The sequence below is a fragment of the Somniosus microcephalus genome, chromosome 7 (genome assembly GCF_052327205.1).
Source record: "Somniosus microcephalus isolate GS21.2 chromosome 7, FLI_Smic_1.0, whole genome shotgun sequence".
In the NCBI taxonomy this organism is placed as follows: Eukaryota; Metazoa; Chordata; class Chondrichthyes; order Squaliformes; family Somniosidae; genus Somniosus; species Somniosus microcephalus.
Genome location: NC_140993.1, coordinates 269,419,843 through 269,443,618, shown reverse-complemented (window position 1 = coordinate 269,443,618; position 23,776 = coordinate 269,419,843). Strand labels below are relative to the sequence as shown.

General features: G+C 46.8%; 1 protein-coding gene across 1 annotated transcript in view; it reads left to right on the top strand.

Annotated features, from left to right (window-relative positions):
* Window positions 1-23,521, top strand: part of LOC147115332 (regulator of G protein signaling 22-like) — a 260,516-nt gene extending 236,995 nt beyond the window's left edge. The window contains exons 23-25 of the mRNA XM_085993996.1: window positions 1,706-1,864; window positions 10,160-10,274; window positions 23,292-23,521. Of these exons, the coding sequence (XP_085850122.1) occupies window positions 1,706-1,864; window positions 10,160-10,274; window positions 23,292-23,416 (399 nt within the window). The 3' untranslated portion in view covers window positions 23,417-23,521. The remainder of the gene's footprint in view (window positions 1-1,705; window positions 1,865-10,159; window positions 10,275-23,291) is intronic.
* Window positions 23,522-23,776: the final 255 nt, after the last annotated feature.

Sequence of the window (23,776 nt, the reverse complement as noted above, 5' to 3'; positions counted from 1 at the left end):
CATTCAAGGGTAAAATATGGCAAACTCCTCATTCTGTAAGGAGAGCAGGAGCTATAATATCACGTTAGGAGAGATATAACAATATTTTGACTATTACCTACATTGTGCAGACCTATAACTTACCTGTACCTGCCAAGAAACTAAGCAGGCAGGCACGATGGCCATTCCCAAATCACATGGATAGACCTTCTTAATTTTAGCTTCCTGATAAGGTTCAACCACCTTGAATCACAGTGTGAAGCACTAATTTAGCATTAAAACGTTCAGACAATTACCTCGTCCTGCTGTGCTTTTGTAGCAGGGCTGCTGAGTCCAAAGAAATACTTTCGATTCAGATATTTGCTCTTGATCTCTTTGGACTTCTTATCTCTATTCACCTTTTCAGTGTGGGGTATTCTTCTAAAGTGTTCAATGTCCAACCAACATTTGAGATCCATGCTGCAAGGAAAGAGAGACAAATGTCCATGTAACAGCAATACTGCATTATTACAAACTATTATCAAACCAGCAGTGTTATTAATGCATCCAATTAAATTAAACCGAGTGCCAATTAGTCCTGCAGTTATAATCATATTAACATAAGAACATAAGAACGTAAGACGTAGGAGCAGGAGTGGGTCATTCGGCCCCTCGAGCCTGCTCCGCCATTCAATAAGATCATGGCTGATCTGATCTTGGCCTCAACTCCACTTCCCTGCCCGCTCCCCATAATCCTTGACTCCCTTATCGTTCAAAAATCTGTCTATCTCCACCTTAAATATATTCAATGACCCAGCCTCCACAGCTCTCGGGGGATGAGAAAATCGGACCAGAGCACTGAAAAGTGAGATTAGAGGTAGTTAAAGTTCTGTCTCATACGTTGAGGGAGAATATTTTTTGCAATAATCAATGACGTAAGAAAACTACTAGGCACTTGGTCTAAGCATTAAACAAAGCTTTAATCAACTGTTTTACAACATGGAGGTCTAGTTGTGTCCTTCACTAGTTCCTGTTAAGAATGTCCTGCGCAAGCTGGGCCCGTGCCCGAGTATTTATACTCTCCCTGGACAGCGCCACCCATAGGCTGCTCAGTATTATTTCATAAGTCTTTCTTTCATGAATGACTGATTCATGTCAGAACCTTCTTCATACAAACCTATTTTATGGTCTTGTGTGATCCTAATGTAATACCACAGAGGAATGAACCCACAGCTGACACTCCACTGAATTGCTGATGTCAATTGTGTTTTTGTGAAGATGTGCTGAGTTTGAAGGATGAGAGCTTCACCACAAACCAGTTTTTTTTTTCTCAAGGAGCAAATAGGGAAGGGCAATAAGTGCCGGTCTTGTCAGCAACACCCGCATCCCGAGAAAAAACCCGAAGTAAAATTAGCAGGGGGCATGTACTCATTGCCATTGGGCGCCTTCATATGTCCTCTGGCAGATAGCATAAGAATGGCAGTGGTGAAGGCCTGGGAATAAATTGCAGGCCCATTTCCAATTGGTGTATGGGCAGAAGAGACCTGAGTAACGAGAGGGTAAAATATTTCCCATCTTTGCTAAAAAGTAGTCACAGTTAAGAAGGTACAATTGGATTTTACAGTCAAGGTTTTCAGTTTGTTGTAAATTTTATTGCAGCGTGTTACTGTATCAACTTGCCTTTATGTATTTACCTTTTTGTTCCTGTGCGTCACTGAAGATGACTGTATTTGATTTGATTTTGTAGGATGTTCAGGACGTGAAAAATAAGGATGCCAATCAACTACATTATTTGGATACTGGTAGCAAGTCCAGTGGAAGTCAACTGTCTTTAAAGGGTGGAAGTAATAAATCAACACAGGATCAGCGTAAAATAAAAACAAAAAAGGCTGGAAACACTCGGCAGGTCAGGCTGCATAGCATCTGTGGAGAGAGAAACAGTTAACGTTTCAGATCAATCACCTTTCATCAGAACTGGAAGAAGCTAGAGATTTAACAGTTTCTAAGCGAGTGCAGGGCCGGGGGAAAGGGGGCTGACATGGGAGGGAAGACGAAAGGGAAGGGTGGAAGGCAAGAGTGATTAAATGACAAAAGGGATGATGGTACAAGGCAAAACGGGGTGGTAATGGGACAAGTAAAGAAGCAGAAGATGGGTCCAGAGGAGGTGTAAATGGTAACAGCAGAACCATTACCAGTACCTGCTCCCCATGAAAATGGGAGCGGTGGTTATGATCTGAAATTGTTAAACTCAATGTTAGGTGTAAAGAGCCTGATCGAAAGATGGGTGCTGACCCTCGAGCTTGCATTGAGCTTCATTGGAACAGTATAGGAGGCTGAGGACAGAGAGGTCAGAGTGGGATGGAGTATTAAAGTGGCCAGTGACCAGAAGCTCAGGGTCACGCTTGTGGACTGAACGGCGGTGTTCAGGAAAGCGATCAGCCAATCTGCATTTGGACTCCCCAATGTAGAGGAGACCCTATCGTGAGCAGCGAATACAGTATACAGTGAAATCGCTGTTTTACCTCAAAGGAATGTTTGGGGCCCTGGACGGTGGGAAGGTAGGAGGTGAAGGAGCAGGATCAGCATGAGAGTAGTGGGACCGTGTTTATCAATGTTTGAGATAAGGTTTTAATTATGTGATGCAGCTCAATTGCTTGAGTGTGAATAGGAAAGACAATTCCTTTAATGTGTAGTTGGTCTTAGACCACAAGCACAGAATCATGCAAGTGGATGCGTGATACCCTGGGCATAGCCACGATGGCTTTATTTTACAACAGTCCAATATGCCAACATTATTTGAAGGTGTAGGCAGTCTGGACCAGGTTAGGAGTACAGTGTTTGTCAGAGGTATGATATGACCATATGCTTAGAGCTGGAAAATTCTGGCTTGCCTTACATTGGCAGTCTTCCTCAGGTCCAAAAACATTTTTCCTTGTCTGCTCCCACGACCTATGAGCATGGGTGACTGAATATACTACCTCCTGCCTTGTTTGTTGCATGTTTTTGCACAGTGCAGGATTCCCCTCAGCTCAAATGTGGCTACCCTCCTCAGCTGCACCTCTTCTCAGAGAAGACCCAAGCTGTCTTCATTGAAGGGGGAATTTGTGGCTACTTTCCCTTACCCATCTTCCATTTAATCTACTCTATAGAGTAAACTTTTTACAAAATCCTAGCACGGAAATTTGCCTGCCAGGAACTGATGTTGGGAATTTAGGCCCCACAGGATTCTCCATCTATTAAAATAAGCTCTTGAAACTTCATGCCAGAATTGCAATTTTGTAAAACCTACCTTTATGGTATCTAGTTGTGTGTCTCTCTCCTTCTACGTATTGTTCTAACTGTAAATAAGTCAATTGGTTTAGATTATACATATTGGTACGTTGGCATGATAGTTTCTGCTTTTCGAAAAAGACAGGAGATTGTGATGGGCATCCCATGTAATTTTTGGTGCCCTATATACTATAACTAAAGGTAATTAGATCTGTGGCAAGCCTTCCCACTCCTGGCAGGTATAAGGGCACAGGTTTCAGTTCATAGCAGATTTGAGCCAACAGGTAAAAAAATAATGAAACTATCTCCTTATTACTCTGCTATTTTTTTCTGGCCATCTGCTCTATGGTAGTCTCCGCACACTGGCCAGAATCTTTACCTTGGAGTCGGATTGCATGCGTGCGGGCCACGTAGCAGGTAGGGAACCCGAAGATGTGAACAGCACGTTCTGCACTGCGCGTTTAACTTAATGGCCCCAATTAAAACAGTCCATGCGCATTTCCCGGCCCAATTAAATGAAGTGGGTCTGATGATGTCACCGATGACTCGTTTTCAGCGTGAATATTTAAAGCAGCCTTGCACACATCTCATTTGAAGGTTGATGTACGAGTGCATAAGGTGGTTTCCAGAGGTCGCAATAACGCAATAAAACTGATAAAACTGTGGGTCATGGAGACAAGACAGAGGGCAGCACCAAGATTCACCGATGTCTCCCTGGAAGTTCTGGTGCAGGCAGTAAGAGCACGCAGGGAGGTCCTCGTCCCTGGCAATCGACGAAAGCGACCACCCAAAGGCACAAAAAGGGCAAGGCTGGAGATAGCAGAGGAGGTCAGTAGCAGCGATGTCGTCAGTAGGACGTGGATCCAGTGCCGGAAAAGATTCAGTGATCTCATGAGGTCAGTAAAGGTGAGTACAATGCCACACTCACTTACATCTTGATGTGCCTGTCACCACAACCCCCTCACTCTGCCTTCCCAAGCCTGCTCCTGCACATCGTTCCTCACACCAACCTACCTTGCAGGTCCACCCATCCCTTTCTGTCTATGAACCTACTTACATCCCCATCTGACTAACCAGCACTGACACTCACCCTCATCGTATTACAATCATTACAACTAACACCACAGAAGGAGGCCATTTGGCAATGTCACGTCACTCCCTCTTTGTCACCCTCTACAGATGTAGTCCATCCATTCCTTATGCTCATTCAATCACTCTCACTCAAACTTCTCTTCTTTCCCTCCTTGCAGGAAAAGGGAGCCCACAACAATAGGGAGAGACAGAGAACCGGAGGTGGCCCTCCAGTCTCCAGCAGAGAACCGGAGGTCCTAGAGATCTCTGGAATTGCAGAGCTGTTGGTGGTGGGAGACAAAGAGAGGGGGACCTCTCAGCAACCTGCTGACAGAATTAAATCTCATACAGCCACATGGCATACAACAGTCACTCATATGGTCATCATGTGCATAATGGTAACGTTACACATTATTATTATAACACTTCTAATTCATCTCTTTACTCTCCTACAGGTCCATCAAGTGCCCCCCCCCCCCCCCACTGTCCAACCGCAGGAGGAAGACGACTCCTCAGAGGAAGCCCCAGCCTTTGAGGGCGCACCGTCAGCAGACCCAAGCGCAGCCAGCACCAGCGCAGATACGCACACCTTGGTGGATCCTCTGTGAGATAGAGTAGTGATGTCACCTGGTGTGTCTCACATCACAAGTGAGCAAGAGCAGATGGTGTTGACAGGGACAGCAGTGGAGACTCCTCACTGGAGGGCGCATGACGCTCCAAGCTCTGCTGAGCTGCATGCAGATGCTGAACCTCAGGGGCCATCGAAAAAGAGGGGCAGCAACAATTGCCCGAGGCTCTGGCAGCTTTTGCAGCCGCAATGTGTGCAAATGTGCAGAGAACGGAGGTGTCCATCTCCAACATGAGCACCACCATGTCGCAGGCGATGGCGACGATGTGGTGTTCCACGGAAAGGATGGCCACCTGCATGGAGCAGCGAATGCGCCAGTCAGATGAGCACATGCTAGCTGTGGACAACAGATGACAGGTGCTCATTGACCTCCTCTCGAGGAGGGATATAAACGTAGACTTGGCCCTTCATCGCCCCACTGCTGTACAGCAAGGTGCTCTCCAGATCCTTGCTAGCAGGGAAGTGCGGGTGGCCCATGAGAGGGATGATGTTGAGAGTGGACATGGACATGGAAGTGGGGGCTCTTCTCAAAGCGCTCACACTTCTCCCCCGTTGCCTCCCCCTCAGTCAGAGTCCCACATGCTTCCTTGGAACCCGATGGCTGAGTCTGCCCCTGCACAGTCGCAGGAGGAGCAGACTTTGGCGGGGCCATCACAGGCTCCGAAACCCAGAGGACGTCCGCCAAAAGTGTCTACGCAGTCGCAGCAGGGAAGTGAGCAGCCGGCCTCGACCTCTGCTGAAGCCACAGGGGTTGCACCTCGTAGAAGCACGTGGAAAAGAAAAATGACACAATCCTAGATGCACATGGGTGTATAAAAAATGTTAGTGCTAAGCTTCAGTTATATTTATGACAGATAAATTTATTTCTTTGCACCACTTTCCGGTCATTTCCATTTTTGCCTGCTACCTGAGAAGTGGCCTTGTCACTTGGAGTGAATGGTGAGACATTAGTTAACCTCGAGCTATGGGGGTTTGGGTGAGAGGAATGGCTTAGTCATTGTAGGGCTGCTTTATAGTGTCATTGGGAATGATGGGGGAACTTAGTAGAGCATGTGCCAGCCATATGGGTGCATTGGAGCAAGTTAAGTCAATCTGGGCATTATGAGGCCATCCCGGGTCACCCAGGCAGCAATGTGAGCCGCTGCTGGTGCAATCTCCACCTCAGGTTGATCTTCCTCCTCCTCCTCATCTTCCACCTGTTCCTCCTCCTCCTCCTCTTCCTCCTCTGAAGAGGCCCTGCACTCTGCACCTTGCTCCTCCTGCAGATCCAATCCTCACTGCTGTGCTCTGTTGTGCAGGGTGCAGCAAACAACGATGATTCTGGAGACCCTGGCTGGTACGTACTGAAGGGCTCTTCCAGATCTGTCAAGGCATCTGAAGCGCATCTTCAACATGCCTATTGCTTGCTCTATGACACATCTGGTGGACATGTGGCAGTCATTATAAAGCTCCTTGGCCTCAATACTTGGCCTCCTCAAGGGTGTCATCAGCCACATCTTCAGTGGATAGCCCTGGTCTCCAAGCAGCCAGCCGGTAAGTCTGTTTGGAGGTGCGAATAGCTGAGGGAGGGTGGACTGGCGCAGCACAAAAGAGTCATGATAGCTGCCAGGGAATCTGGCACACACATGCATGATGATCTTTTTATGGTTGCAGACGAGCTGCACATTGAGGGAGTGGAAGCCCTTGTGGTTCACTAACATTCCTGGGTGATGTAGGGGTGCCTTGATGGCCACATGTGTGCAGTCGATGATACCCTGCACCTGTGGAAAGCCAGCTAGAGCTGCATAACCTAGCGCTCGCTCAGTAACACTGGCATCATCAGTGGGAAAGTTGACGTAATTGGCTGACTTGTCAAACGGTCACCTGGGTGAGGCATCTGTGGGCGGCCGACTGTGAGATCCTGCAAATGTCTGCTGCAGATCCCTGGAAGGAGCCTGAGGCAAAAGAATTGAGGGCAGTGGTGACTTTAACAGCCATTGGTAAGGCGTGTCCACCAGGACCTCTGGACAGCAGGTCTTGTTCCAGCAAGCTACAAATGTCTGCGACAACCTGGCGCGATAGCCTGAGCCTCCTGAAGCACTGCTGCTCAGTCATGCCCAGGAAGCTCATCCTCTGCCTGTATACCCTGTGTTGGGGGTATCGCCTCCGGCACGGTGCAGCCCTGTGCTCATCCCCTCTTTCCAGTAGAGCATCAGGTCGTTGAGGAGAAGGCTGCTGGTGTGGTTGCTGCTGCTGCTGGTGTGGCTAGTGCTTTTAGTGCTGGGGCTCATCTTGGTCCGATTCTGAGGCCCAAGATGAGACAGCATAAGCGGCACCCACGCTGATCTAATAGATGGCAGGTAAAGTGGAGATCAGAGGCCCAACCCCTCAGTGTTGTGATAGTGAGTATCAACGCGCCCAAGTTAAATGCAGAAGTTGACAGGATGACGGCGGGTTCCCGATGCGCTGGCAATTTCAGTGATTTTTACTACTATCCTGCCCCCAAACCCGCACACTTGGGACTAGGAAAATTCCGGCCACTGTGGCCCTCTTTTTCTACCCTCTGGCTCTCTCCCCCAGTTCATTCCATATACATTTCATTGAGAAATAAAATCTCCACAGGAAAAGTGATCCATTCGTGGCTAACTAAAGAAGTTAAGTATAGCATTAGATTAAAAGAAGAGGCTGATAATTTTGCAAAGAATAGTAGTAAGCTTAAGGATTGGGAGAGCTTTAGAAACCTAAAAATGACCAAAATATTAATAAAAAGGGAGAAAATAGAATATGAGAGTAAACTAGCAAGAAGTATGAAAACAGATTGTAGGAGTTTCTACAAGTATGTGAAAAGGAAAAAAGTAGCAAAAGTAAGCATTGGCCTCTTGGAGGCTGAAACAGGAGAAATTATAATGGGGAATAAGGAAATGGCAGAGACTTTGAACAAATATTTTGTATCTGTCTTTACAGTAGAAGACACAAAACGCATACCAAAAATAGTGGGAACCAAGGGTCTAATAAGAGTGAGGAACTTAAAGTAATTAATATCAGTAGAGAAAAAGTATTTGAGAAACTAATGGGACTAAAAGCCGACAAATCCCCTGGACCTGACGGCCTACATCCTAGGGTTCTAAAAGAGGTGGCTGCAGAGATAGTGGATGCATTGACTTTGATCTTTCAAAATTCCCTAGATTCTGGAATGATCCTAGTGGATTGGAAGGTAGCAAATGTAACCCCACTACTCAAGAAAGGAGGGAGAGAGAAAACAGGGAACTACAGGTCAGTTAGCCTGACATCAGTTGTCGGGATAATGCTGGAATCCATTATTAAGGAAGTGGTAACAGGGCACTTAGAAAATCATAATATGATTAGGCAGAGTCAACATGGTTTTATGAAAGGGAAATCATGTTTAACAAATTTATTAGAGTTTTTTCAGAATGTAACGAGTAGGATAGATAAAGGGGAACCAGTGGATGTAGTATATTTGGATTTCCAAAAGGCATTCGATAAGATACCACATAAAAGGTTATTACGCAAGATAAGGACTCATGGATTGGGGGTAATATATTAGCATGGATAAAGGATTGGGTAATGGACAGAAAACAGAGAGTAGGGATAAACAGGTCATTTTCAGGTTGGCAGGCTGTAACTAGTGGGGTGCCACAAGGATCAGTGCTTGGGCCTCAGCTATTTACAATCTATATTAATGACTTAGATGAAGGGACCAAGTGTAATGTATGCAAGCTAGGTGGGAAAGTAAGATTTGAGGAGGACACAAAGAGCCTGTAAAGGGATACAGACAGATTAAGTGAATGGGCAATAAGGTGGCAAATGGAGTATAACATGAGGAAATGTGAGGTTATTCATTTTGGTAAGAAGAATAGAAAAACAGAATATTTTTAATGGTGAGAAACTATGAAATGTTGGTGTTCAGAGAGATTTAGGTGTCCTCGGACAGGAAACACAGAGAGTTAGCATGCAGGTACAGCAAGCAATTAGGAAGGCAAATGGCATGTTGGCCTTTATTGCAAGGGGGTTAGAGTACAACAGTAAGGAAATCTTACTACAATTGTACAGGGCCTTGGTGAGACCACACCTGGAGTACTGTGCACTGTTCTGATCTCCTTATCTGAGGAAGGATATACTTGCCTTAGAGGGGGTGCAACGAAGGTTCACTAGATTGATCCCTGGGATGAGAGGGCTGTCCTATGAGGAGAGATTGTGTGGAATGGGCCGATACTCTCTGGAGTTTAGAAGAATGAGAGATGATCTCATTGAAACATACAAGATTCTGAAGGGGATTGACAGGATAGATGCTGAGAGGTTGTTTCCCCTGGCTGGAGTGTCTAGAACTAGGGGTCACAGTCTCAGGATAAGGGGTCAGCCATTTAAGACTGAGATGAGGAGGAATTTCTTCACTCGGAGGTTTGTGAATCTTTGGAATTCTCTACCCCAGAGGGCTGAGGATGCTCAGTCTTTGAGTATATTCAAGGCTGAGATCGATAGATTTTTGGACTCTAGGGGAATCAAGGGATATGGGATCGGGCAGGAAAGTGGAGTTGAGGTCGAAGATCAGCCATGATCTTATTGAATGGCGGAGCAGGCTCGAGGGCCGTGTGGCCTACTCCTGCTCCTAATTCTTATGTTCTTGTAAGGCCATACTGTAATTGCCATCTGCTGTTAGTGTCTCCAATTTTCTTGCCCCTGCTCTCTGAGTTCTGTCAAGAAGCACTAAAAACCCTTTTCCACCACTGAACCTTGATGTGAACCTTCATCCAGAAAAGGTTTTTTTATTGGAACATTCTCTATTCATGTGAAGTAATTGTGCAACAACTAAGAGCATAATTTAGTGAAAAATAAGAAAAAAATATTCAGCCCCTTCTTTCCACAGAGTACAATTTACTTTATTGTAGACTCACCCGAAACTATTTAATATCCTGAGGGAAACTTTTGTAAAGTTTCTTCCTCCACCCTCAAAAGATAAATCAAATGAAACTCTAGCTTGTACATTTTAGATCAATAGTCTTCCTTGGTGTGATGTTTTCAGGGATCAAGCAGCTCATCAACCATCATCTTTTGCGTAGACACGCCTCTTCGATATATTTTTTAATATCAGTCATTGGATTATGCAATGTATTTTTGGGGGCAGTTTAGTTAGTCAATAATAATATACCTTATACTGTCGGAAATGAAAATGCTACTGTTTTACTTTTAACAGTAAGTCAATCAGAATACTGATTTTACTTTTCTACTCAACAGCATTCCTGGGCTTTTTCCAAATACATGGAAGCACATAATAGAGAGAAGGAACTGATTCTAAGAGAGTTTAAGATTGCCAGAATGGAGTCTGCATCAGTACAGATCGCACTTTCAGGTAATCTCCATTGCAGACTTAAACTGAAGTACTCATGGTGACACCAGGCTTATTTAAATCTGCCTGCCCCCCATATCAAATCCTCAAATAGCACTATCTTTCCTAAAATGGGTAGTGCTAACTGGCACACATAGCTTTGAAACCGCATCTAGAATCACAAAGGGGAAAAACTTCGGTTGGATAGCGCCTCCAGGGGGCGCTAGCAACTTAGCGTCCGAGCGTGGCAATTTTATCGCCGCTCGCGAAATTGACCTGTCGTTTTGCGCTGGTGCTAAACACTACCGCCGTGATCTCCTGCGCCCGCAGATTGTGACGTCATGCAAGCGTGCAATGCCCCGGACCGGAAATTGATTCACGCCCCCTGCCTTAGCACCTGCCGCTAGGAACGACAGGTAGAGGGGAATGTTTTCAAGTTGGGAAGGGGCTGGAGGAGCGCTATTTAAAGGTGGGCGCTTCCTGCATTTTCTTGTCGGCAACATTTTTGGTACATGCAGGTTGAGAGGGAGAGAGACGTCTGGAGAGATTTAATGCTGTCCGAAGGAGTTTAGGTCCTCAGCACCACTTTTGAGATTCCTATTTACTTGACCTTCATATTTAGCATTTTGAGAAGCTTTTATGGGGGCTGCACTGACTCGGGGCGTCGTCTTCCAGCTTCACCTTCGGAGGCAACAGAGGCGCAGAGAGAGAGAGGCAAATGTGGCCAGAGGGAGGAGGGTCAACAGGCCTCTGCACAGGAGACCTTACCCTCCCAGGGTATTCCGGGAGCAATTATTTGTCTGAGGAGCAGTGTTTCCGAAGGCTGCACTTCAGCAAGGAGGTGGTCACTGAGCTCTGTCACCTCCTGCAACCAGATCTGCAGCCTCAGCTCAGGACCTGGATGTCTCTGTCGATGGCAGTGAAGGTGACGGTGGCTCTGAATTTCTATGCCAGCGGCTCCTTCCAGGCTTCAACTGGGGACATAGCGAATTTCTCCCAGTTCACTGTCCATTGCTGCATCCGGGAGGTGACAAATGCTCTGTACAAAAGGAGACGGCAGTACATCTCTTTCCCCATGACCCAGGACAAACAGCGCAAACGCGCATGTGGCTTTGCTCGGATAGCGAGCTTCCCCATGGTTCAGGGCACCATTGACTGCACGCATGTGGCATTGCGAGCACCTCATGAGAATGCAGAGCTGTTCCGAAACCGCAAGGGCTTCCACTCTCTGAATGTCCAGTTGGTGTGTGACCACAGACAGCGCATCCTCGCCGTCAATGCCCGCTATCCTGGCAGCAGCCATGATGCTTTTATCCTGCGCCAGACTGGTGTCGCAGGCCTCTTCCAACTGCCGCATCAACCTAGTGGATGGCTCCTTGAGGACAAGGGTTATCCACTCTGCACCTGGCTGATGACACCGCTCCATAACTCCAACACCCCTACCAAGCTGCAATACAATGATAGCCATAGCGCCACCAGGAACCTCATAGAGCAGATGATTGGCGTCTTGAAACAACGGTTCCGGTGTCTGGACCACTCGGGAGGAGCCCTGCAGTACTCTCCCGAGCGAGTCTCGCTTTTCATTGTTGTGCGCTGCATGCTTCACAACCTCGCAATCATGAGGACCCAGCCATTGCCACCAGGGATTGGTGCACCACCTCAGGAGGAGGAAGAGGGAGAGGAAGAGGAGGCGGAGGAGGAGGATGAAGAGGAGGATCAGCAGCACCAACGTGGGAGGGAGGCGCACAATGTTGCCACTGCAAGGGCCGTCCGTAAACGCCTGATAAGACACCGCTTCTAACCATTTATAGAGAAGATGGCTTCTGGGATGAAGAAGCACATCATCGCAAGCATCCTGCACCCCCTATTGCCGGGCAAAGCTGCAATGAGTCAAATCAGCAAAGGTGTAAAGTAACAATAACATTTTTTATTTATATTACAAACTCTGTGTCATTTATTCAGGACAAACAATTAGAAACAAACCCAACAATTCATGAACTAACAAAACTCATTCTCACAACATGGAAATAAGCAGCAAAACCGTAAACAAATATAATAACATCAACATCAAACTTTCCCATAAACATTTCCACTATTTATTAAAAAATTCTACTTTAGGCCCTTCGAGGGTGACCTCCATCCCCTGCACACTTCCCACCCTACTGCTCCTCCGTAATGTGGCCCCAGTGGCTGCAGCAAGGCTGGTGGAAGGCTGCTGAATGCTGGATCCAAAGACTGGCGATGGCCTTGAAGGGCACTGTGATGAAATAACTCTGTGTTCTGGCATTTGTATTGTTGTTGTTGTTGTACTTGTTAATGTCTGGAATGTTCCACTGGTGTAACCACTAATGCTCCTCCCTAGCCCCGCCCCTCTTCTGGAATGTTCTACCAAGGGCTGGGTCGGTGATGACTGTGTTAACTTGATGCCATGTTCTTACTTAATAAAAGCCTTTAGTTTCAAGCTTTAACCTGATGGATTCAGGCAGTTATTTGGCACATCAGACACCCTCAACCAGCTCTGTGCCTGGAGGGCCCGGCTGCAGACTGCACCAACTCTGCATGTGTAGCAGCAGTCTGGGCTGGCTGTGTTGCAGGCAGTGGCAAGTGCAATGGGGAAGTGGCAGTGGTGGCAGCAGGAATGCTGTCATCCTGAGAGAGGACAGCACTTTCTTGCTCAACCGACTCACTGCCACTCCCACAGGGCAGTACCTCAGCATCCGGAGCAATCTGCTCGAACACAGATTGCTGGCCTGCTGCGGCACCGTGAGATCCCCGGTGGACTGTGGGCGACCCAGCGAGGATGGCAGCATTGTGAGACTGGATGGCACCAGCCAATGACTCGATTGCAGCATTAAGCCATTACGTTGCGTCGACCTGTGTTGCAATGGGTTTAAGGCTGTGGCCACCTTGCTAGCCAATGACAGAGCTGTCCCTGTCTTTAAACTGGTTTGAGGGTTGCCTGCAAGAGGTGCAAAGTTCAGCATGGCCTTAGCGGGGAATCAGACTTTTGGGCCGAGATCTTACCTGAGGAGGTGCGTTGGGGGCGGGACTGCTGGTTTCCGGGTTCTAGTCCCGCCCCCAGTGACGTCTGACGACCTGACGCTATTTTCCCCTGATTGGCCTATTTAAGCCCGCCCTGCGGGTTTGCCGGCCAATTAAGGGAAAGCCAGTGTCAGGTGACGTCGGTGCATGACGCTCCATCTGCCGGTTTTGTTAAAGTGACAGGCCCCATAATGTTTTGACAGATGATTTGACAGTGTTTGACAGCATTGAGGTGCTGTCAAAGACTGACAATCACTATCCAAAGGTGAGCCCTTTCATCCAGGCTCACCAATGACTCTCTCCTTAGGAGAAAACAGATGGCAGCTGCATGTGAGATTGCAGAAGCCATCTGTCAATTCTGCCCATCAGTTGAAGCTTCACAGAAACATCAAATCTTGTCACCTGCAGATACATATAAACAGAATAAAAATATTTCTCACTACATTCTCTCACCTGTCATACTTACCTGTGCACAATTGCACCCATCACACTACCTCTGCAGCTGTCATTTGCACACTTACACTGCAGCAGACCCACAGCTCGCCTCGCGGACTCTGGCGAGGTTTCCCAACGTCGGGAAGGCCGCAGCAGCAGGCGTAAAATGGTGAAAAGTTTCATAACTGCCTGTTAACTACCTATTAACAGGCAGTTAATTGGCTCTAATCCCCTCCCCGCCGCTAGGAGATGGGTCCCTGCGTGAGTCGGGGACCCGCCTCCCGGGAAGATGGCTCGGAGGCGGGTTGGGATTGGGGTTGGGACCCGCTCCCAATTTTTCGCATTTTCCCTGCAGTCCCGCCTCCAAACCCGCCTCCTCAGGGCTGGTAAAATCCAGCCCTTGGTGTCAGTGGTGGCACTCTTGCCTCCGAGTCAAATGGTCACGGCCCACTCCAGGACTTGAGCACATAAGCTAGGCTGACACTTCAGTACAGTACTGAGGGAGTGCCGCACTGTTGGAGCTACCACTGTTTGGACGAAATATTAAACCGAGGCGCTGTCAGCCCTCACAGATGTATGTAAAAGATTACCTTCGCACTATTTGAAGAAGAAAGGAGAGCTCTCCCAGTAACCTGGCCAACATTTATCCCTCAGTTAAAAACACTACAACAAATTATCTAGTCATTTATCTTATTGCTGTTTGTGGGACCTTATTTTGCACAAATTGGCTGCCATATTTCCCTACATTGCAACAAGTGACTACACTTCAAAAGTATTTTCTTGGGTGTGAAATGCTTTGGGACATCCTGAGTTCATGAAAGGTGCTATATAAATTCAAGGGCTTAGGAATCTGTGGGCACGTGGTGGGGGGTGATGCAGGGTACAGTCTCTGCGCCTGAATGGTGACACCCGAGGCGCTCCCAATATTGGGCCTCGGGCCTCATTTCTATGAAGATGGTGAGCTGCGGAGAGTAAGAGGCAGCTTGCACGACAGAGCATGGTTAAAGACCCGCGGTGTTTTAATATGGGGGCGAGAGGAGCAGGCTTGCTACTCCTGGCTCCACATTCAGGTAAGCATATTTTCCTGAGTGCCTTCGGGCAAACCAATCTTGCAGCAGGAGCTTCAAAAGGGCATTAGTCCCTGTTTTTTTGCATACGCAAAGGGCCTAACGTGATTCAGGTGTGGGCAGAGCACATCGATTTTTTTGCATTCACCAGTATGGCGGGTGACACACTTCTGGCTTGTATTGAGCAAGTGTTCCCTGCCCACCATATTGGAGGCTTAGGATGCTACTTAGCCCCCAAAAAATGGCCAAGTTTCTAGGCCAAAATCTTTTCTTTCACCATCCCACCCAGGTATGATTGTTTGATCCTATGGACATAATTAGCAGCATAAAAACAGACACTGGTTGATCTCTTAAAGTGCAAATGTACCTATCTGGCATGTCTTCTGTGTTCCTCCTCCTCCTGAACTTGCAAACAAAAAGGGTGGGGGGTGAAGTTGGGGGATGGTTTCTGAACTGTTGCCGGACGTATCTTGCCTGAGAAATGAGCGGCCGGCTGAGGAAAATCCATTTGCCTGCCTGATTCAATTATCATTGCAACATGTATAGGTTCATGTGGCATGGTCAGTTACTGACACTGAGGCCGCGATTGTGCCGGCACTCAGAGGGCGGGTTCGGAGGCGGGTCAGCTGTTAAATTCGAAATGATTGACAGCGGGTTGGGAACCCACCGCGAACCCACCTCCATGTAAGTCTATATCTGAATGCACGCAGCATTCGTAACAAGATAGATGAGTTGACGGCACAAATAGATACAAATGGGTATGATCTGACCGCCATTACAGAGACGTGGTTGCAAGGTGACCAAGGGAACTGAATATTCCAGGGCATTTGACAATTCAGAAGGATAGTCAGAAAAGAGAGGGAGGTGTGGTGGCTTTGTTGGTAAAGGATGGGATTAGTGCAGTGGTGAGAAGTGATATTGGCTCAGAAGATCAAGGTCTAGAATCGGTTTGGGTGGAGTTAAAAAATAATAAGGGGAATAAGTCTCTGGTGGGCATAGTCTACAGGCCCCCAAACAGTGGCAATACTGTTGGACAGAGTATAAATCAACAAATAATGGAGGCCTGTAAAAAGGGTACGGTAATAATCATGGGTGATTTTCATCTCCATATTGATTGGACAAATCAAATTGGCCATGGTAGCCTTGGGGAGGAGTTCATAGAGTGTATTCGAGAAGGTTTCCTAGAACAGTATGCAATGGAACCGACCAGGGAGCAGGCTATCTTGGATCTGGTACTGTGTAATGAGACAGAATTAATAAATGATCTCATAGTAAAGGATCCTCTAGGAAAGAGTGATCATAACATGGTTGAATTTCAAATTCAGTTGGAGGGTGAGAAAGTTGTATCTCAAACCAGTGTCCTAATCTTAAACAAAGGCAATTACAATGGCATGAAGGCAGAACTGGCTAAAGTGGACTGGAAAAGTAAATTAAAAGGTAAGGCAGTTGCAATGCAGTGGCAGACATTTAAGGAGATATTTCATAACTCTCAACAAAAATATATTCCAGTGAGAAAGAAGGATTTTAAGAGAAGGGAGCACTATCTGTGGCTAACTAAGGAAGCAAAGGATGGTATCAAATTGAAAACAAAGGCATACAATGTTGCCAAGATTGGTGGAAGGCCAGAGGATTGGGAAATCTTTAAAAACCAGAAAAGGATGACTAAAAAAATAATAGAGAGAGAAGATGAATTATGAGAGTAAACTGGCAAGAAACATTAAAACAGAAAGTAAGAGCTTCTACAGGTATATAAAAAGGAAGAGAGTAGATAAAGTAAACGGTGGTCCCTTAGAGGATGAGACTGGGGAATTAATAATGGGGAACGGGGAAATGGCAGAGACTCTGAACAAATATTTTGTATCTGTCTTCACGGTAGAAGACACTAACAACATCGCAATAATGGATAATCAAGGGGCCACAGGGAGGGGGGAACTAAAGACAATCACTATCACTAAGGAAAAAGTACTTGGTAAAATAATGGGACTAAAAGACGACGCCACCCGACACCATCACCATAAAGCATTCCTGCAATGACCAAGCCGTTCTTTTCACACTCATCACCATTGCGGGGGATTCTGTTACGTCTCACCATTCACTGCAACTCACTAAGACACTTCCAAAGGTGAGCACAGTACAATAAGGCAAAGTGTTCAAAATAAAGATTTCAATGTTTGACAACACATTAACAGAAAATTTACATGAACATTGCATAAGACACCCAAGTGCCTACCCTTGTGTGTTGTAAGTTGGTATGAGTTGACTATGATGAGGGTGAGTGTGAGGGGTGGCCAGTGAGATGGGGAAGTGATAATGTAGAGAGGGATGGGTGGAGGTGCAAGGTAAGTTGGTGTGAGTAAGGATGTGCAGGAGTAGAGTAGGGAAGGCAGAGTGATGGGGATGTGATGAGAGGCACAGCAGGATGAGGTTGAGTGTGGCTTGGCAGTAACATTTCCTGATCTACTGAGATCATTGAAAGGTTTGTGCCACTGCAGCCTGGTCCTCCTGACGACTTCCCTGCTTTTGCCCTCCTCTGCAATGTGCAACGAGGCTGCGTTGGTGTCCTGGGGAGGGCTCTTCCGCCCATGGGAAGGGAAGAGAATCTCCCTGCGTGCTGTGACTCCCTCCATAAGTATATGGAGGGAGTCATGCGAGAGCCTGGGTGCAGCCGTGTAACTCTGTGCAGTGCTTGTCAGTGTTTGCAGCACCTCAATGTTGCAGAACACTGACAGCACAAATGTCAAAATGAATGTGGCTGTGGTCTCATAAGGAAACCAGCTGATGATGCGTCATCAAATGATGTCATCAGACCTGCTTCATTTTAATTGGCCGGGAACCCCGCTGGGCGGGCTTAACAAGCCCTATTAATGGAAAATCCTTTTGACAGAGCGTCTGCAGCCGGAAGCAGGACCAGAAACCGCCACCCAGCTCTCCCGCCACGAACCCGCCTCCGCTGGGAAAATCCAGCCCACAGAATGGGCTGAAGGTTGAGGACATGTCTGTCACTATTTATGTGTTTCTTCAACTTACATCTCAAGACTACTTCGCTGCTTACACATGATGGCAACAAGGGAACAGACCAGAACTGCAGGACAACTCAGAAATTACAAGCTCTAGATTCCCTCTGTGGAATCTACACTGGATATCCTTGGATATAAAAGCATAGAGAGGAAGGTGAAATTGTAGCTCTGCCCCTAGCCCGGGGTTAACTCCATTAGCTTTTATATCTGGCTCCCCTTCTCACTCACACTGGCATATAGTAATACACACAGCCACATAAACATCACGCAGAGTTAATATCTTATTTTGCAAGGTGTGTCTTACAGTCTATCATTCATTCCTTATCTGTCAGTGTAGGCCTGGAAGAGCAGCCTGACAGCATTGTCAATATTGCACTCCAAGACAGCACCATGCATCCCTCACAGCAAAGTTTGCAAGCACCAGCACAGCTATACGGATCACAGAGTAGTTAGTGAACTTGAGGATTACCAGGGAATTCCCAGTGTACAGGTGAGGAGGAGCAAGTAGTGGTGGTAGAGGAAGAGCAGGACCCTGCCGTCCAGATGGCCACATGGTTGCCATCAATTACCTACTACTTTGTGAAATGCAGTAGCATGAGGACATCAGACAGCTATGTCATGCTGGTGTTGCTATTCATAAGAAAATAAGATGAAAGTGCTGGGTTTGTTCAACAATGCATCAGTCACCACATCGGGTAATAATGCAATTGACCACTATGCTAGCCTGGAAAGTGTAAGGAATTAGCACACGCTAGCAGGGTTGGGGTTATTGTCTCTGGCCAGTCAGAAGCCTCTGAGCTGCTCCAGGGACCCCCGTGCGGTTAACACGTTCTACCTTAATACACTAATATACACATTCTACCTTAATAACACGTTCTAGAAACATAGAAGATAGGAGCAGGAGTAGGCCATTCGGCCCTTCGAGCCTGCTCCGCCATTCAACGAGATCATGGCTGATCATCCAAACCCTAGCACCCGGTCCCTACACCGACAGCCATCCCACCCAAGCCCTATCCCCGTAACCCCGTAACCCCACGTATTTAATCCCTCCTAACACTAAGGGTCAATTTTTTATCATGGCCAATCAACCTAACCCGCACATCTTTGGACTGTGGGAGGTTCTACCTTAACCTTATACACACTACTTGAACAAAGCTATATACAAGCGCCACCCGTCTCCGGGCGGCCAGTTTAATCCCTGGTTGGGCTGCCACAGGCTGCTCCCTGCGGCATGGCTGGACTGATTCCAGCTTCTAGTCCCTTGCAGCTGATGGCTGCTAGTTGGGGACCTCTGCCTTTTGGCCTCTCCCTGACTCGGGAGTCCGCCCTACTCCACTGGAAAGTGGGTGACCATACTTTCTTGGGCTGGGGTACCTGAAGAGATCTCCTAGGAAGTGTCGCCGGTGGGGCTACCCTGGTGAGCAGACCCTCAGCTCGGGTCACACTCCCTGCTGGCTGGGGACCTCCTCCTTCGGGTCCCTCCCCAAACCTGGGCTGGGGACAGGCAATCCCTTGCCACCCGCTGCCGGTGGCTGAGAGCCTTCCCCTTCACGTCTAAAACCTGGTTCAGGCTCATCCCCGGAGTCCCACAAGAGAGGGGGAATCGCTCAGGCCAAGTGCTGGGGAGCTTCTACAATCCCAGCTGCCTGTTCCCCTGCCCCCTGCTTAAACAAACTGCATTGTTCGATATAACTGGCTGCCTGCCAGTAATCCTGTTCAAAATCATGAATAGCTCCTCCCCTCACACAAGCCACAGCGCCTGCCTGTGCAGCCTGTGAATTTGTACCTGCTGTGGGCTGGGGATTTCTATTCTCAGGTTCACTCCCAGCTGCCTGTTTCCCTGTGGGTCCCATTAGGCTAGATGGGACCCCGTTAGACCGGGGTGAATTGATCAGGTCTTCCGAGTGGGCCACGGTGCTGGAGGCTCCAGTGTCCACCGAATATCTCCCCTGCACCATCTCCTCCCCCATCTCAACATAGGGCCTGCTCCCCTCAGCATTTTCGTGGGGACACAGGTCAACAGGCTGCGCTGGCTCTAGCCATTGCTGGGAGTCGGATGGGGCAGACGGGGTCACTACGCTCCCCTGGCCAGTCAGAAGAGACCGCACTGCCTCCAATAGTGACTTGATCCAGTGGGGGGGGGGGGGGAATTCCTGTCTCTACCAACTCATCCTCCACCCCCCTTTGCTGCCAGAGCTCCTGAAAGCTCGGACCTGCCTTCGGGCTGATCAGACATATCATCCCCTTGGCCCTCCTTAAAGCCATCTTCAGGCTTTCTATCTCTGCCCTACAGAGGCCATGATCTGCTTCCTCAAACCCTTGCTCGCAGGCCAGCTTACATGCTGCCTTTACTTCCCTAACCTTCTCCTCCTGCTCTTTTATTTCTTGTATGAGGCGAGTGTTCTCCTCCCACCCCCTCATCTCATTATTCTTGGCCTCTGCAACTAGGCACTTCAGGTACTCTGACTCGTGCCTCGAGTGGCTTTTGCCCTCACTAACCTGAACTACCAGGCGCTCCACCTTGGCCTGGTATTCCTCAACCTCCCTTTCCCTATCCCAACTCTCTGCCCTGGCTTCCCTAAGCCTGCGGGTGACTTCCCCAAGCCTGCGGGAACCTAACCACAGACAAACTAGTGGGATAAAAAGGAACTCAATAACTGCTGCTGTCTCCAGACTCAAACCACTGTCTGCCACATCGCACACCGTTGCCGACAGTCCTGCCGCAGTCGTCATTTTGTAAGGAATTAACACATGCTAGCGGGGTTGGGGTTATTGTCTCTGGCCAGTCAGAAGCCTCTGAGCTGCTCCAGGGACCCCCGTGCAGTTTCGAAGCGCTCCCCTATTCATGGTTCTGACTGCTGGACTTATTCGGTAGCGATGTGGACAGAAAAACGCTGAGACTCGTGGTTTGGGTGCAAAACAGACCAGTATTTATTGAAACAAACAGAAAGAAACAACTTAAAATAATCGATACAGCACTTTTGCTTAACGCAGTACACTCAGTGTCCACTAGAGCGCTCCTTGCTCAGTGCAACACTCCTTTATTTAAATACAGCACTTTTAAATACAGCCACTCAGTGTCCACTGGAGCACTTCTCTGCTCAGTGCAACACTCCTTTATTAAAATACTTTTAATATAGAAACACCTTGCTCACTACAGCACCTTTTCTTAGTGGCTTTTACTTAAAAACAGCACTTTAGTACAGCTACTCTCAGTGTTCACTACAGCCTTATCTGCTAGTGCAACACTTACTTAAATAGGGGAGGAGAGAACAGACACAACGAGGGAAGATCGACTAAAATCACAGTTCTAACAAAATTCCCACTTAATTCCCACCCTGCACCTATTCTAAGTTGCCTTGTAAAAGGCCAGAAAAACATATGCTCACCAATGAAAACGCCTTCCCCATGCCCTGTGATCTTTGATCGTCACTGCCCCGAAGTAAAAAACACCCCATTATTTTAAAAGTAAACTGCTGGTGTTCCACTTCTTCAGGCAGACTCCCACGTTGTAGAGGGCACAGAGGCGAGGCCACAGAAAGAGAGATGGCTTCTGAGAAGCTATCTTTTATACCCCCAATTTGGGGCCGAAATGTTTCCGCCCAGATCCGGATGTATCTGGGCTAAAACAAAAGGGATCCAAGCTGCCCCATTGTCTTGTAATGGGTTTGGATGAATCACCCATTCGTTTAAACTGTTTCCAGTTTAAATGTGTCCATTGTGATGGTTTTGAATAAAGTTGCAGTTTAAATGTGTCCTTTGAATAAAACTGCCGTGGTTTGAACTATTTCATTGATTGCTTGAGTAGTGTAAACAAAAGTCATTGTCCTTGTGGTCAGACTGAAACCAGTCTCAAGTGGTTAATCCTTTGTGTAGCAGTTCTTGTAAACACATTGATTGTCTCTGCAGGGAGGGGAAACTCCCTGAACTGCCTTTGATTGGCAGTCTGGTCAGCCATCTTTGATCTTCACCTTTTTCACAGACACACACACAAGCTGCCTTTTCATGTCCTTTGTCTTTTGCCATGCGGTCTGGTGGCCATTTTGATCCCTGGATTTTTATTGCCCAGATATTCTTTAATCAAAATTAATCTTCAGAACTGTAGGAAATTTCAAAATTATTGCGAAATCCTACAAAAGAGATCCAACCATTAAAGTTCAGGTGACCATGCCTGCTACTGTTCCATCCCTATAATGCAGGTTGACTGTATGTGCCCTTGCAGCAGATGTCATATTCTACAACATATCCCTGCTGACCTGGAGTCTGTGGAACCAGTTCTCCTCAGTCATCGACCTGCCTGCAGATATGGTTTGTGCCATAATGGCAGGTGCAAGCTCTCCAGCTCTAATGCCTGCCTTCTTACTTCAGATACTGCTTCAACTATGGAAAAGTGTATTTGGGGTATTTCAGAATCAAACCAATCATGAACTTTGCCTTGATTTGCTGCCCCTCATAGCACTCTATAGCTTGCACTTGTCATGTGCCCTCACGAAATTATGTATTGGAAGATCTCTTTTTTCATTTACAGTCTTTTTTTCATCTGTTCTGCCCTGCTGGAGTTTTGTATGATTCATTTCCATTCAGCTACCAGTGGACAACAATCAGCTATTTTTTAAGAGTTATCTAAAAATCTACCTACTTTTATGACAAAATAAAAATACTAGAAATAGCCATACAAAAAGGGATATTTTTAAAAAAACATTAAAATAGGAAAAATAGCACAATGCATTAATAAAACCACACTCTAAAAGTGCAAAATTTTAAATATTGGGTAAAAGCCTCTGCCTCTAAGAATTCCATTACACATGGACGTCCCTGAGGCCCAGTGCAAATAGGAACTCAAAGGAAACTGTACAGTCCTGGCGATAAAGCTGGGAAATCACTCATTCAATCAAAGTATTTTAAACAACCTCTTGGCCGTTAAATAGCTCTCACACATTCTTGGTTAGGAAATTTTACTACCTTAGAGTTGGGCAAGACACAAGCACATGATACCTGCTCACCTGATTTCCAAAGCCCCATTCATTCGATCCACAGTGGCACAACTGGTGAAGTGGATTGGGAAATGTACCCTATAGTTTCTGCTGGTCAGTGTATAAGCACAGCTTACAGCGTTCTATCCACTTCCATCCATAATGAAATGGTGAACAGAAAACTGATAGGCACGGCAATATTCCTGTCCCACTTACTTGATACTGATACTGGTTACAAAGAATGGAAATGGTTTCCATTCCCGAGCACTGACAGCTCTCAACTTGATGAGCATAAAATTACTTCTCTTGCTAAAGTAAGTAACTTTTAAAAAATGTAGTCTATTGCATTCTGCATCACTGAGTGCAAACCTCAAGAGGTGTGTGGCACTTTTAAGTTATGAGTCTTCAAAAAATGCGATAAAACCTTCAGAAAGTGGTGTTCCTTGTGACAGTCTATTCCCCGTCCCTGGGAACTTAACGTTAATAATAATAACTTTTCCTTCACAGAACTTTCAATCAACTGCAACATACTAACACACAGCTCAGAACATTCATCTATTGAATCATCTGAATTGGAGAAATCTATGTTATCACTAGTTTCTGAATGCTCAAGTGATCCCATCTCAGTGTGAGAATCGCAAACAAAATTTAAAAAAGAGTTTACAACAATTTGCTGAAATGGAATAAAAGCTTTGGCCATTTATCTTCATATTCAGTGAGAAGAACAGGAATCTATAAGGTTGATACAAGTATTAAATATCAAAGTCATGTCTTTGAAGAAAACAGTTTATACCATCACTTTGTAGTACAGTAGGAGTATATGTTACAATAACATTTTAGGTATGCATTGAACTGCAGTTACATAGAAACATAGAAGATAGGAGCAGGAATAGGCCATTCGGCCCCTCGAGCCTGCTCTGCCATTCAATGCGGTCGTGGCTGATCATCCAAGTTCAGTACCCGGTCCCTGCTTTCTCCCCATACCCCTTGAT